This window comes from Heterocephalus glaber, unplaced genomic scaffold (assembly GCF_053883595.1).
Source record: "Heterocephalus glaber isolate CG9 unplaced genomic scaffold, H.glaber_assembly_v1.0 deba00001509, whole genome shotgun sequence".
Classification (NCBI taxonomy): Eukaryota; Metazoa; Chordata; class Mammalia; order Rodentia; family Bathyergidae; genus Heterocephalus; species Heterocephalus glaber.
The window spans coordinates 41,093,358-41,108,392 of record NW_028258325.1 but is presented as its reverse complement, the minus strand read 5'-3'; the positions used below and the strand labels follow the sequence as shown (position 1 = coordinate 41,108,392).

Below are 15,035 nucleotides of genomic sequence, written 5' to 3'. Positions count from 1 at the left end.
AGGGAAGCGTTTTTGTAGAAAATGTACCCTCTACCATTCTTTGTTATATTATTCTATGAGATGATATTTCTGATTAGAAATAGGAAAACTTCATGAAAAGGTTTTCTAGATTCTTTATGAGAATAAATGAAACAGTGATTTGTAAGTCCAGTGCTTTTTTGTCAAATGAGTTAATTCTTTTTCTGTGTCTTCTACAGGCTTTATATCCATTAATTACCTGCCTTTTATGTGTCAGTCAGAAACAGTTTTTTTTAAATAACTGGCATATTTTCCTACAGAACTGTTTGTCACATTTAAAGGTAAGATATGATTACATTTCTGCCCTAAGGATATTATAATATATATTCATTTAGGCGTATACATTGAACAGTGTATAATAAAATTTTCCTTAGCTGTTGGTATATTTGAATAATACTTTACCACATTCTTTTTCATATTTTGACTTTATTTCTTCTCTAAGGAATCATGGACAGAAATGAATAAACTTAATTGAAATTTTAATTGGTCTTAATGCAAATGTGTACATTTCCAAGGATCATTGATTATGTTATCTTAGATCTAGCAAAATTTATTAATAAATTTTTTAAGAATTATAAAAATAGAATTAGAGTATTAATTTCACAAGGCTTTTCGTATATCTACTTTGTCTTTTGAGAAAATTCAGTAATGTGGCTCAGGTCTGAATAATATGAAAAATGCTTTGATAAGAAAATATCACTAGGGCCGGAAATTTAGCGCAGTGGTTCCGGTGCCTACCTTGCAGGCACAAGGTTCCGAGGTCGACCCCCAGTACCAAAAAAAAGAAAAAGAAAATATCACTAAAAGCATGTTCAATCTAATTGTGCCCAACTAAATCGAAAAGTGTGCTACTGATTCACACAGATGTAAAAGCTCCTGAAACAATTATGTCTTGAATGAAGGGGTACATGTTGCTAACGCGTTGACACATCCACAGCCAGTGTTTCTTAGCATTGATAACAAAACTGTGAAAGGCAAGATCATTTTCTTCCCAGGATGCTCGCTTGCAGGATGCTCTTCTCTTTGGATAGGAACCGGTGTCTGACACAGAAGGTGGGAACATTCCTCATCTGCATGTCATGTGAATACTCCTTTGATATAGTTAGATGGGTCTATTTGACAGTTTGCGTATAAGTTACAGAAAGATTGCAGACAGGACAGTTCTTTTCCTGTTGTTCCTCTAAGTTAGATTTGAGACTGAAACCTTATAGTTTGACAGTAGTGAAACTGAGTCACAGATAGATTGAATGACCTTTCTCTGGCACTGGTTCCTTGTGGTATTGTAGAAAACAGGACTGCTTCTTCATATTTCAGGACTGATCCACTGGATGTGATCCTGTGTATCTTTTTCATTATTTTATATGTCATTTTCAAAACTACTTTGATTTCTTAGGAAGGTATATGGCATCTGTAAGTCTTTGAAAAACATTTTTGTCTATTTTCCTCTTAGATATATATTGATATTATTCATATTTGGATGAGAATTGATATTGCCTCTGTGCTTTATTTATGAAAATTCCCAGGACCAAATCAAGCCGACTAGATTCTTTATGTCTTGCAACAGGAAAGAAATTTAATTGGTTACATTATACTTGTTTCTGTCCTTGTTTTGATAATTCATACAGATATAGGTACAAAAAGGGAATGGATCCTTTTCTGGGTAGTATGATTTTTTTTTTCATATTTTCAATAAAATATGTTAAGACATGCACTTAAGTGTTTCTGGAAGGTTGCTTGTTTCATGACAGTTCATACCTTTCTGTTGCTTGTTGAAATTTTTTTTTTTAATATATATACGTTTCCACCTAACATTTGCAATACTTTCGCAGTACCTTAACTTTTTTTTTGTCTTAAGGCTTTCATTTAAAATGCTCTGTTTTCTTTGAACCTTACCTCCTGTTAAATATCTCTGGCATATTGTCCATTTTCATTAATGGCTGTATCAATCTGCCAGACAAAAGGAGATAAGAGCTACTTAGCATGAATATTTGGAATATAATTGTCTTGGCCATTAACCCTTAACTTACATTAAGGCTCTATTCAGCAGAAATTTTATGACTTGGCTCCTGTTAAGTCTTAGATAATGTGGCTACTGTGTATAGTTGAGGTGAAGAGCTTTTAACATTTAAGGAAAAATTATGCTAATTATCTGGTGTAACAATTTATTTCTTTTATATATACATTGGAAAAATTGATCCAAGATAAAGGTCTTACTGAATTGATTAAAAGTAACTAATAACTTTACTTGATTCAGGTAATCTCTTGATTTTTAAAAAACATTAAATTTTTTACTTATGAGACCAACTCCTTCTCAGGACTGATTTTGATTAATATTTACTGGATGTTAGATTCATTCTCTCATTTAATTTGCACTGTACCTGAGGCTGAAAGAAGACAAATAAGTGACCCATGTTTAGGAAGCCAGTAAGTGAGAGCGATAGCTTTGCATACTAGGTTCATCCAGTTTTGTAACTCTTGCTCTTTCTAATGCACCATATTATTTTTGAATGTACCATAAAGAATGTTGCTGTACTAAATATTTTTAAAAATATTTAGGATATATTTCTGGGATATTAAAAAGACATTATTCTCTAGAGTCATAAGAATAAATTATGATAAATCTTCAAGGCACTTTAAGATATTGAAGTTTTTTTTAAATATCATACCAATTTTTAGATTGATGATATGAAAAATTGGCTTTATTCCTATATGCTGATAAATATGTATGAGAGAGTATCATTGTATTTCCACTGAAGTTAAAGTTTTTAATTTTGTCCCAAACAGAATTTGGTAGTTTCCCATTCTTATATCTTTATATAGATTTATTTGCTTATATGAAAAGTGATTTTAACATTTCTGAAAAATTATTTTAAAAGAGGAATAATAAGAATAGTTATATAAAAATAATTTGATTTTTTTTTTTTTACCCCTAAGCCTATGCTTATTTTCTTTTAAATATTTGAAGTTGTTTAACTCACATGCAGTGCTTTAAGAGGAAAAATTAGAGAATTAAAAATTTAATTGTTTTCTTTTGGTTTGAGTATTGTAGGTATATCCTATGATGCCCAAGTAGTGAGATTTTTTTTTTTTTTTAACCATTTCTGGCCACTGTCTTAGAAATTTAAAATTTCTTCTAAATAGAGACCTTGGTGAAGAGCTGTCTTATTTTGTGCTTATTTTCATCTAACATGCATGTGCTGCATCTCATGTTTATGTTTGCTGTCTCACATTGCTTTATTTAGATGCCATCTAACAACAGTATCAGAAAACAAATAGAAACACTCCAGGTGAGTTGTGTTGGCATTACAAAGTAAAATACTGCTTTATTTCCTTAAATGTGGCATTTGTTTTTTTTTCCTTTCCCCATTGTTGCATTGCATGTCTAATGTACTTATTCAAACCTGCCTCCAGTATCATAAGAGAAGTGTAAGCCACAGCAGGAGCTTTCTTCATAAGGCATACTGTTAATGTGGCCCCAGGAAGATGGATTTAAGGAAAACAAGTGATATGGAATGCTGATTCTTCACCAAAATTTATAATTTTTAAATATTATGTTTAAAATACATTATTTAGCTGTTATAAATGAAAATGTTTTTCTTTTAAAATATCTTTTTCCTATGAAATTAAGCAGGCAGTAGTTTAGATTTTTAAATATGTTGTTTTGATTTATCTGTTCTGTTTTCTTTTGATGTTGACGATTGAATCTAGGGCCTGGCACATGCTACCACTGAACTACATCACTAGCCCTTGAATTTGATTTTGATGAATGAATTTTTAAAAACTTTTGTCCTATTAACTTGGATTTTTAACGAATTATTTTTTAAGCTCACAGTAGGATAAAAGGAAACAAATACACTGAAATGATTGCCACAAAGATCGTATTTAACTGATATCATACTTTGTTGTATGTTGATGTGATCATGTTTTAATTTATATAATAATCTGATTATTTACATTAGATGAAAATTATAACTGGGGAACTATATACCTTTGTTTTTGTTTTTGTTTTGTTTTTTTGGTACCGGGGATTGAACTCGGGTCCTTTCACTTGCACAACAGGCGGCGGAACCACTGAGCTAAATCCCCGGCCCTATATATCTATTTTTAAGGCTCAGATCAATTTAGAATTTTTTTCATTCAGACACATAGCAGCATTGTAACAACTGAAAAAAACATTAGTAATTGATTTTTATCACTTTTTGTCCTGGTGTTTTTACATTGTGTCAATGCTAGCTTTCTAAACATAGCCAGTCCATCTTGGAAAATTCGAAAATAAAGTTTTTTATGCCAGATAACTCATCACTTAAGAAAATCCAAATAATTTTACATTTAGTCATTTATATGAGAATAGTTTTTATGTGGAATAAGACTTAAATATTTTTAACATACGGTTTTTATTAGTATTTTGAAAATAATGTGTTATGAAAAGTAAAAGGTGTATATTAAAAGTAATTTTTTTTAAAAAAGATTTTGTTTTGGGGGAGCAATATTAGGTTCACAGTAAGATTGAGAGGAAGGTGTAGCAATTTTCCAAATTCCACCCCCCACCCGCATGCACAGGCTTTCCTAATATCAACACCACCACCAGAGCACCAAAGCGGTGCATTTGTTATAACTGTGAACCTACATTGATATGTCATAGCATCCAGAGTCCATAGTTTACATTACAGTTCCCTCTTGGTGTCGTATATTCTATGGGTTTTATCAAATGTAAGACACACATCCCACATTATAGTGTCAAACAGAGTAGCTTCACTGCTGTAAAAGTCTGTCCTCTATTTATCCCTCTTACTTTCCTAATTTCTTGCTGAATTAAAATTTTCATATTTAATATCTGCAACTTAAATAATAGAAAAGAAAGGTTTTGTTAAAGACATTACTAACAAAAAGCTTGCATGTTATAGTAATAACATACATATATTATATGTTACATTAGTTACATTAGCAACAAATCATATGTATTAGATGTATTAGTCCAAAGAAAAAGTCGAATGGCTAAAGCAAGTTAAATATTACTTTTAAAAACTGATAGGTGCCATATATAAAACAATTGTTTAACAATGAGAAATCTGCCAAACCAAAAATTATTTTTTGAGACAGGGTCTTGCTCTGTAGTGCAAGGCCTTGAACTCACTGTGTAGTCCAGGATGTCCTTGAACTCGTGGAAATCCTCTTGCCTCAGCCTCCCAGGTGCTGGGATTACAGGCATGCGCCACCATGCCTGGCTTAAATTTTTTTAAATATAAATTTATAGCATTCAGTACTTCCTACAATCACTGGGTATGGTGGTGCATGCCTATAGTCCCAACACTGGGTGGGACGCTCTCAAGGCAGGAGAATCACAGCAAGTTTGAGGCCAGCGTGGGCTACATAATGAGTTCAAGGACAGCCTGAACTATAATAGTAAGGCCCTGTCTCAAAAAAAAAAAAAAAAATTCCTACAATCAGTCAACAGATGTGTAAAGCTTTTTTCCTTTTTTAAAAGTGGTTTTCTTGATGAAAATTATTAGCTATAATTTTAAAATTCATTATTAAATTTCATTACATGAATGTGATCCTTTGAGAAAGTTAGTTGTTTTTTTTTTTTGGTACCAAGGATCGAACTCAGGATCTTGTGCTTGCAAGGCAGGCGGTAGAACCACTGAGCTAAATCCCCAGCCCAAGAAAGTTAAGTTTTTTTGAGACAGGGTCTTACTATAATAGCTCAAGTTGGCCTTGAACTCTCTATGTAGCCCCAAGATGGCCTTGAACTTGTGATTCTCCTGCCCCAGCCTCCTGAGTGTGAGATTACAGGGGTGCACCACTATGCCCAGCTTAAAAATGTTAGTTTTTATAATAGCTAGAATAAGAAAAACTTTGCTGATCAAATTATGATTGAAATGGAATAATTATCTGATTCTTAATTTAAATGTGTTTTGATTCTAAATAAAAGTTAGAAGTATAATCTTTTAAGAGTGGACATTCAACATGCCAGGCACTATTCCAAGTACTTTATAAATATTAACTTTCATGCTCTGTGAGGTAGGTGTCATAATTGCCCCACTTTGGAGTTGAGAAGCTGTGGCATAGGGTGTGGGGCATGGATCTGATCCCAGATATTCCTGATTTCAGAGTCATACTTTTAATCTCTGGTTCACATACTCTCTTGTAAGAATATGCACTCAAAATATTTTGCATTATTTCACAAATATGAGTGACTGTAATACCATTTGGTATTCTAAATTTTAACCACAAATGGGCAGCAAATGAATCACTGTAGAGATGAGTAATCTTTCTTCTGTCATTATGTCGGCATTGCAATGTGAACCATTTATCAAGTGATTTGATGTATAATTTTGGAGCTTTTGGAAATATTAATAGAATGCTTACATTTTATTAGTTTATTTTGAGAGTATAAGGAAGAACTCAGAACTACCTTTTTCTTGGTTACTTTTTAGGCATCTATACATGCCACATACTAAACACCTGTGTATTTAAACCTGCTTTAAATCAAATACTAAAAAGGCAGTTGGGGCCTTTTGATTGTTGACAGAGAATGTATTTGATCTTAAGTGAGTGCAAATATTTTAATATGTTTATTCTTATTCTCTTGTTTTAAAACAGAATAAAGATCCTAAAATGTCTCGAGTTGCACTGGAATCTTTGTATAGATTGTTGTGGGTTTATGTAATTAGAATAAAATGTGAAAGCAACACTGTAACTCAAAGGTGAGTGCCTTTGTCTTAAAGTGTACTTAAAATCTTGGGGTAAGGGTGTAGCTCATGGTAGAGCTTGTGCAATGCCCTGAGTTCAATCTTTAGCTTCAAAAGTAATAAAATCTTGTTTAAAATTTTGCACTAGTAGAATTTTACCTAAATATCTTGGTGGAGAATATGAATTCTCTTGATACAAAGAACAGGAAGTTTTTTTTGCTAATATGCTGTTAATATCGTGATCTCATTATGGCAAACTCTTTTCATCCTATAGTCGTCTTATGAGCATTGTGTCAGCACTTTTTCCAAAAGGCTCACGAAGTGTGGTTCCTCGTGACACACCTCTCAATATATTTGTGAAGATTATTCAGTTCATTGCTCAGGTGAGTGCCTTACCTTGTAATACATCTCACAGAAACCTTATGAGTAACCTGTGCTAGTAAGTGGGAGTTTTTAAATTTTTTACACATGCTAACAAATACTGGTTAATATTGAAAAATAATAAAATAATAAAAACTGAAGAATACTTTTTTTGTTGACAATAAGTTTAAATCATTAATTTACAACAAGTGTTTTACAAAAACACAGTGACTTTTAAAATTAAAAAATACATTTATTACAGTAAAAGACACATTGCCACCCTCCCAAATACTCTCCCTTGCTTTGAAAACATTTATCATTCTTGCCACTTTCTGAAGCAGTTCTAGAAGTCTTCTTTGGTTTCTGTGGCTGCCTTGACGTCCTGACTAGATTTTAAATGTTTATGACAATTTCTGTCAAATAAAAACATCGCAGTATCCTCATTCATCTTTTTCACTGGATCTGACACTGTGTGACTTCTGGCTCTTCCCTAAAGTCAAAATGACCAGGAAAGACAAATGTTTTGAATTGATTCAGGACATCGAGGCAGCCACAACAGTGCAATTAAAGACATTCAAAAAAGAGGACTTCCAGACTTGCTTTAGAAAGAACAATGGGATAGGTGTGTTCCGAGTGATGGCAAGTACTTTGGGGGGGAATTAATGAAAATATGCCTTTTACTGTAATTTAAAAAAATTTTTAAAGCAGTCATCTTTTTTTTTTTTTTTTTTGGTACTGGGGATCGAACTCGGGTCCTTGAGCTTGTGCAGCAGGTGGCAAAACCACTGAGCTAAATCCCTGGCTAGTCACCATATTTTTGATCATACATTTTACTTGGAGAAGGAAAGGAGACACCAGAGTGGAAGAATTTTAAAGGGTCATAAAATTAGCTAATAATCCCACTGTTAGTCCATTTGTTAATTCCCCCCGAGTATCTTGAAAGATTCTTAGAAAATTGTTTTCATAATCTGTATTATTAGGTACAGATAATAAAATCCACCATAACTACTTAAACCCAATTGGATCTTTTAAAGAAGACAGATAGCTCTCAGAATTGCTAGTAGGACTGAAGAAACAAATTTTAATTTGAATGACTTGAAGAAAACTGCAGACTGTGCTCCCTAGAAGGCTGCTGCTCTGCTGAAATATAGAAGCTGTCAAACACAGCATTCACCATGTATGAGTATACTTGAGGGTCGTGCTGCTTCTGCTCTTATCCTTCCAGTAAAACAAATTCCTTCCTTCCTTCCCCTCTTCTGTCGTCCTCTTCCTCTCCTCACAATCCCAGTTCCCAAAGACTCGTGAGTATCCCACTTTGCAGGGTTTAAATTGCATTCTGAACCCTATTGTTATTGGGAAATACATTTATTTTTGTAGCCTCTGCCTTAAAGAAAGGTTTGTTAGAATGGGATTAATGGGTGTTGAGTGAGCCAATCCCAGGTCTGGGTTACATTCCCTTGTGGGACATCAGCCCTGGAGAAAGAGGTAGGACGACCTTCTCAGTTAAAAGATAGGGATTCCAGAATAATGATTATCTTCTTTTTGAAAAGAACTATGATGATTTAGATAATCTTTTTTAGGGTTTTGGGGGTTTTTTTGTACCAGGGATCAAACTCAGGACCCTGGTGCTTGCCAGGCAGGTGTGGTGCCACTGAGCTACATCCCTGGACCATGAAATCATTTTTGACAGTGAAGAATAAAGGAATATTTAAACAAAATGAATATGTTTCTATTTACCAGAGCATATCTAATACCTTTTCCTTTTTTCTAGAATTGTACCCACTCCCTCAGATTAATGACTTCATCCCAGCAGCCCACCAGATCTCTGAAATGCCTCTCAGGCACTAATTAATCTCATTATCTTTTTTCCCCTTGGAGTTCTTCCTAGAGCTTTGTGCTTTCTGACCCTCTCTGTTCTCTGTCCTTGTTGCCTTAGGACTTCCTTTCTTCATCATTCTGAGAATTCTTTCACTGAAATTTTGAACATGATTTTGGTGAATTAATGCTTAAAGCTTTTAGCTTATTGGTTTGAATGTTAAATCATTTGATATTAAATAATGTATTTATAATATTTTAACCTCTTTTATTCAGCTAGATTTATGTATTCTTTTGGTTTGTCTGGTGATGGTGTGGTGTTTTATCACTAAACTATGTTCCCGGTCTTTTTTATATTTTTCTATTTGAGCAAGGGTCTCGCTAAGTTGCCCAGGCAAGAGTCAAACCTTCCATCTTTCTTCTACCTCAGCCTCCCTCAGTGATGGGATTACAGGCATGTGTCACCACACCCTCTGGATTTCTGACTTTTTAAGGACATAAACTGGTATTGTTGCTATTGTGTGTATAATTCTTAGATACCTAATCTGTAGCAGCAAGTTATAAGGATTTATTAACTGGGCTTTTTTTTCTCTAGGAACGTTTGGATTTTGCAATGAAAGAAATAATATTTGATCTTCTCAGTGTTGGAAAATCTACTAAAACTTTCACAATTAATCCAGAGGTAAAAAGAAAAAAAGCACGTATAGTGTAGTATACCGTCTTGTATTATTTATTTGTTTCCTTTCAGTAAAGTTTCTGGAGTCAGAACTTTTAGGTTCAAGTTCAAGCTCTACTTCTAAGTATGGGTGTTATCCTGGACAACTTATGTAACATTTCTGACTACTGGCTGAATGGTTTAATGGTAGTAATAAGCACGATAGAAAATAACAGAGGGAGGAAATTTTCCAGGTTAGCCAGCCTAGCTGGTTTTTAGTGGTTGTGACATGAGTTCTTTTACTTCACATGATTTATGTTCTTTAATAAGTACTTCACATGATTTATGTTCTTTAATTATTATTTATTCAGCATTTATTGAGCACGTAAAATGTAGCAGATACTATTCTAGGTATTGAAGGACAAAAATTCTTTCATTGATGGAGTTAACAATTTAAAAAGAAAGAACGGAGAGAAAAAGAAAGAAAGAAGAAAAGGAAACACCCCAAAATAAAATGTTACTTCCTACTTTGGTCTACTTCAGACTTGAGACATTTTTAGATTGTTTCAAAATATTTTACAACGTAATTGCCTATTAGAATCTAGTGACATTTGAGAATATAAAAAGGCAAAATAAGTGTTATCTTTTATTTTTATTATTTTAAATTACCACGCTAGTCCATCTTGTAATTGAATCCTAAGATATATGTTTAACAAATGAGTTGGGAAGTTGTTGAAGCATTTCACTTATAGGGTTGTTAAGATAAGCTAGTATTTCCAGATTTTTTTTTTTTTGGTACTGGTGATTGAACTCAGGACCTTGCACTTGTGAGGCAGGTGTGCAGTTGTGGTGCCACTGAGCTAAATCCCTGGCCCTATTTCCAGATATTTATAGATGGGTATTTTTATAGATAATGTTCTTTACATGGTTTTTAGCAACAAAAGTCACAGAACAAAAGATATTTTCTTAAACATTTTTGTTTTTTTCTGATACTGGTGATTGAACCCAGGGTTTCATACATGATGGGCAAATGCTGTACCACTAATCTTGTCTTAGCCCTTGAACATCCATGCTTTTTTTCTTTGAAGAAATGTTTATTCAGATCCTTTGCCCATTTTTTAAAAAATTAATTTTATTGGTACATTTTAGATATACATAATGATAACATTCATCATAGGGAATTTGTACCTGTATGTGATATTTCTTCTTTTTTCCCCCATTTTTTCCGATTCCTCTCCCCTCCCAGCCCTCTTCCTGTTCTTATTTCTTTTTCTTCTCCCTTCCTTCCTTTCCTCTTCCCCCTTTCTAGTTCCCCTTCCCATTTGAATATTTTCTTCGTATTTCATGATATCTGTTATACATTTTGGTCCTTATTTTATACTTTCGATTTCTCACACCAGAGAAACAATGTTATATTTAAACATGTATGTCTGATTTATTTCACTTAACAGTGTGGGCTCAAGGTTCATCCATTTACCTAGAAATGCCTCAAGTTTATCCTTCTTTATGTCAGAGTAGTACTCTATTGTATAAAAAAACCCCACATCTTCTTTATCCATTTATCTGTTGATGGGCATTTGCGCTGTTTCCAAGATTTAGCTGTTATAAGCTGTGCTGCTATAAACATAGGTGTGCATATGTCACTGTGGTATGATGCTTTTAATTCTTTAGGGAAGATGTCAAGAAGGGGAATAGCTTGGTCAGATGGAACCTCTAGTTTTAGATTTTTGAAGAATCTCCACCCTGATTTTGGCAGTGGTTGCACCAGTCTACACTCCCACCAACAGTGGAGCAGGGTTCCTTTTTCCCCAGATTCCCTCCAGAATTTGTTATTGATTGATTTCTTGATAATAGCCATTCTTTCTGGAGTGAGATGGAGTCTCAGCTTTGTTTTGATTTGCATCTCTCATATGACTAGTGATATTGAACAATATTTTATATATTTATTTGCCTTTTGTACTTCATCTGTGAAGTGTCTATCCATTTCAGATGCCCATTTTTGGATTGGGTCTTCAAATTTAGTGGATCTGATATTTTTGAGTTCTTTATATATTCTAGATAGTCCTTTGAGGAAAAGCTGGCAAAAATTTTTTCCCACTCTGTGAGTTGTCTCTTCACTCTGTAGGTGGTTTCTTTTGCTGTGCAAAAGCTTTTTACTGAAATCCCAGTTGTTGATTCTTTGTGATATTTCCTATGTGATCGGGGTTTTGAACATCTATTTTTTAAAAATACCCTGTCCACTGATGTTTACTTCTGAAAGTAATTGTTCTTTTTCTAACTGAAGTTTTCATTACTAAGAGTAGAAAAATCTACTGGTAATTTTAGGTGATGGTCGTTATTCATTTAGGCTTACTTTATTACTTACTCTCTTTGATCTGAGACACAGTACCATCTGATATTTAGACCAAGGGAGGAGATCATTACCCTGTTTTATATAAAGATGACTAGAACCTAAAGTCTTAGTCTTGTTTAGACAACAAACGTGTGTGAGTGCAAGCTTTATTTTCTTGCTGTACTTCAGTGAAGTGCCTTGTGCACCCATTGGGGTGCATGTACCCTGCTATAGGGCCACTAGGGCAGTCACAGGTAATGATGGCATGCACTGCAATAGCGGTACTGCCGATAGATAACAGATGATTCACTGAGAAACAGTCAGGTTTGGAGACAGGATCTTGCATTTGGTTTTAAAGTGTTTAACCCGAGGCATGCTTTTGGCCTTGAGGAGGAACAGTCAGACAGGTCTGAGAGTCTGAGTTCAGAGGAGAGCCCAGTCATAAAACTTGCTGGTGGTTTGGGGTGGATGGTAATGGAAGCCATGTAAATATTATAAGCACTTTGTTGGAGAGAAAATACATAACAGTAGGACATAGCAGGCTAGAAAGAGACTGAAATACAGCAAGAGATGACATGGGTCAGCGGTGGTACAGACGTAGCCAAGGAGGGGTGTTTCAAGAGAGAAAAAAAATTTGACAGTGCCATGTTGAAGATAATTCCAGTAGGATGCCAGAAAAATGCCCATTGTCTTGAGAAATCTGGTCACTGATGAGTGAGAGCTGCCTTGGAGAAATATCATGGGCAGTGTTTATTCTATTACGGTAATTGAGTATAGTTAAATGGAATACTTTCAGTTGAAAGGGAAATGTTAGAGATGCAAAAAAGAGAAGGGATTGCTAGTGGTGTAATATTCCAGAAAATGCAAAAGCAGATGGGATAATAAATAGGAAACCTACCACTCCCACCCCAATTCTAACCAGGAAAGGGGAGGAGGAAGTGCAGTTCTAAGTAGATAGGTGGGATTTGTAAGGAGAGCTTGAGGAGGCATAATTTTTTTCTTTCTGTGAAATAGGGAAAGCTGTCTGCTTTAGAGGTGAGAGGATGGGCAAAAGGAGGCAAGGTGAGTTGAGAAAGGATGGAAGACATTTGAAACAAGCCCTAGAGAATAGGAGAGCCAGTTGGCCCCAAAAGTGAATGGGTGGTATATGGGAATTTGGTACCAATGCAAACTCGATTGCCTGGACAAGTTAAAAATGTTAAACAGGAAGGTTAGTTTTGCTTCTGACTTCTCCCCTCTCCTCTCCCCACATTATTTGATGAGATATTTCTAACATGACAGAAAGATAATATATGGCACTAATTTCTCCCTTTTGTAATTTTTCTCTGAAGAGAATGAATATAGGCCTCAGAGTCTTCCTTGTAATAGCAGACAGCTTGCAGCAAAAAGATGGCGAACCACCCATGCCAACAACTGGAGTGATTCTTCCCTCAGGAAATACTCTTCGTGTAAAGAAGATTTTTCTCAATAAAACCTTGACAGATGAAGAAGCAAAAGTCATAGGTTAGTGTTAACTGGAATAAATAGATGGCTTTGTAATACAGTTGAATATTCGTTTGTGAAAGTCTGTGATCAAATCTAAAACATGTATTGGCCAAGTGATGGTTATTCTAGTACATACAATGATACCAAGTGAATATTTTTGGCAATATTTATAAATCTTTTGGGAAGACTCTTCTGATTATGTCTATTCATTTCATTTTGTCCTTTCAAATTAATTTGACTTCTCTGCAAAATGTTTATATAATTTTTCCACTTATTCAGTATACTGAAGCAGATCATCAGGGAGAAGGTGTTGCAGTTGAAACTCCTTCCTTTGTGACAACAATAAACTAATGCCATTTAAAGATCGATAGGCTAAGTATTCTTCATCTAATTTCTGACATTTTATAATTGTGAGTTTTTTCCCCTTAGGAATGTCAGTTTACTATCCTCAAGTAAGAAAAGCATTAGATAGCATTCTCCGACAGTTGGACAAAGAAGTTGGAAGACCAATGTGTATGACTAGTGTGCAGATGTCTAATAAGGAACCTGAAGATATGATTACGTATGTAGTAAATGATTTGCCTTCACTGCTGTTTCAGTTTTCATAAAGCAGTGAAGATGTTTGATTCCTGCTTACCTGTTTCCTTATTTTCTCTTCTGGAATCCTCCCATATTGCCATTTGCTGCAGTTTTTAATACAGTAATTAGGTCCATGTGTCTGTTTTATTCTTTGATGTCAAACTAGTATAGATAACAAAAGTCACCTTGGACCTCAGTCTAGTTTGTTATTAATGACGAGGCCTTACATTTATTCTCTTGAGTTAGATAAGTCCTGGTGGCCTCTGCTATATGTGATATGACTGGTTTATTAAGTAACACTGATGCTTCTGCTTCCAGGGTCCTGATAAACAAGCAAGCAAACAAAATCCTGAAAATCTGAACTCTGATTTTTTTTGTATGAATAGTTTTTTTATTTTTGTTTATAGAAACAGTACCTTATCCCACCCAAACCAAAAACAATTATTTGTCATTCCAGCATTTTTTTCCTTTCTTTGTTAGGGACTTCCTCCTCTGAGGGATATATTTTAAGGACAGTAACTTTTTTTATTTGCTAGAAACCATCTACATATTCTCTATATGCAAGATTTATGTTTTGGTATTAACATTTGCATTATACGTTTTAGAACACCAAGCTGAATATTTGATCTCTTTTTATTTTTATTTTTTTAGGCAAAGTCTCACTAGGTAGTTCAGGCTGGCCTCTAACTCACCATGTAGCCCAGACTGGCCTCAAACTTGAAACCTTCCTGTCTTGGCCTTCTGAATGCTGGAATTACAGGTGTACACCACTATGCCTGGCTTCATCTCTCTATTTAATATACAGTTGTTATATATTATTGTATTATAATATCTCTGAGAGTTTATTTTATTTTGTTTGGTTTAAATTGTTGGGGGGGTGTTTTGAGACAGGGTCTCACTATGTAGCCCAGGCTGACCTCGAACTTTCAACAATCCTCCTGCCTCAGCCTCATGGTGCTGGGTTTACAGGTGTGTACCACCACACCCAGCTTGAGAGTTTCTTTAATGTGAAGTTTTTGTCTATGTTACTTGTTCTGGGATGTCTTCTTCCTTTTCATCACAACCAATTTTCCTCATTTATGTCAGTAAGTTTGCTGTC

The 15,035-nt window shown here is 34.5% G+C and overlaps 1 protein-coding gene across 17 annotated transcripts in view; it reads left to right on the top strand.

Annotated features, from left to right (window-relative positions):
* Positions 1–15,035, top strand: part of Fryl (FRY like transcription coactivator) — a 307,006-nt gene that overhangs the window by 203,717 nt on the left and 88,254 nt on the right. For 11 of the 17 annotated variants that reach the window (XM_087187581.1, XM_087187580.1, XM_087187583.1 and 8 more), the window contains 7 exons: positions 198–299; positions 3,261–3,305; positions 6,622–6,725; positions 6,985–7,093; positions 9,481–9,567; positions 13,204–13,375; positions 13,787–13,919. In XM_087187581.1, coding sequence (XP_087043707.1) covers positions 198–299; positions 3,261–3,305; positions 6,622–6,725; positions 6,985–7,093; positions 9,481–9,567; positions 13,204–13,375; positions 13,787–13,919 — 752 coding nt within the window. Of the gene's footprint in view, positions 1–197; positions 300–3,260; positions 3,306–6,621; positions 6,726–6,984; positions 7,094–9,078; positions 9,391–9,480; positions 9,568–13,203; positions 13,376–13,786; positions 13,920–15,035 lie in introns of those variants that run through there. The other 6 variants (XM_087187584.1, XM_021262376.2, XM_087187589.1 and 3 more) reach the window with 2 other exon arrangements.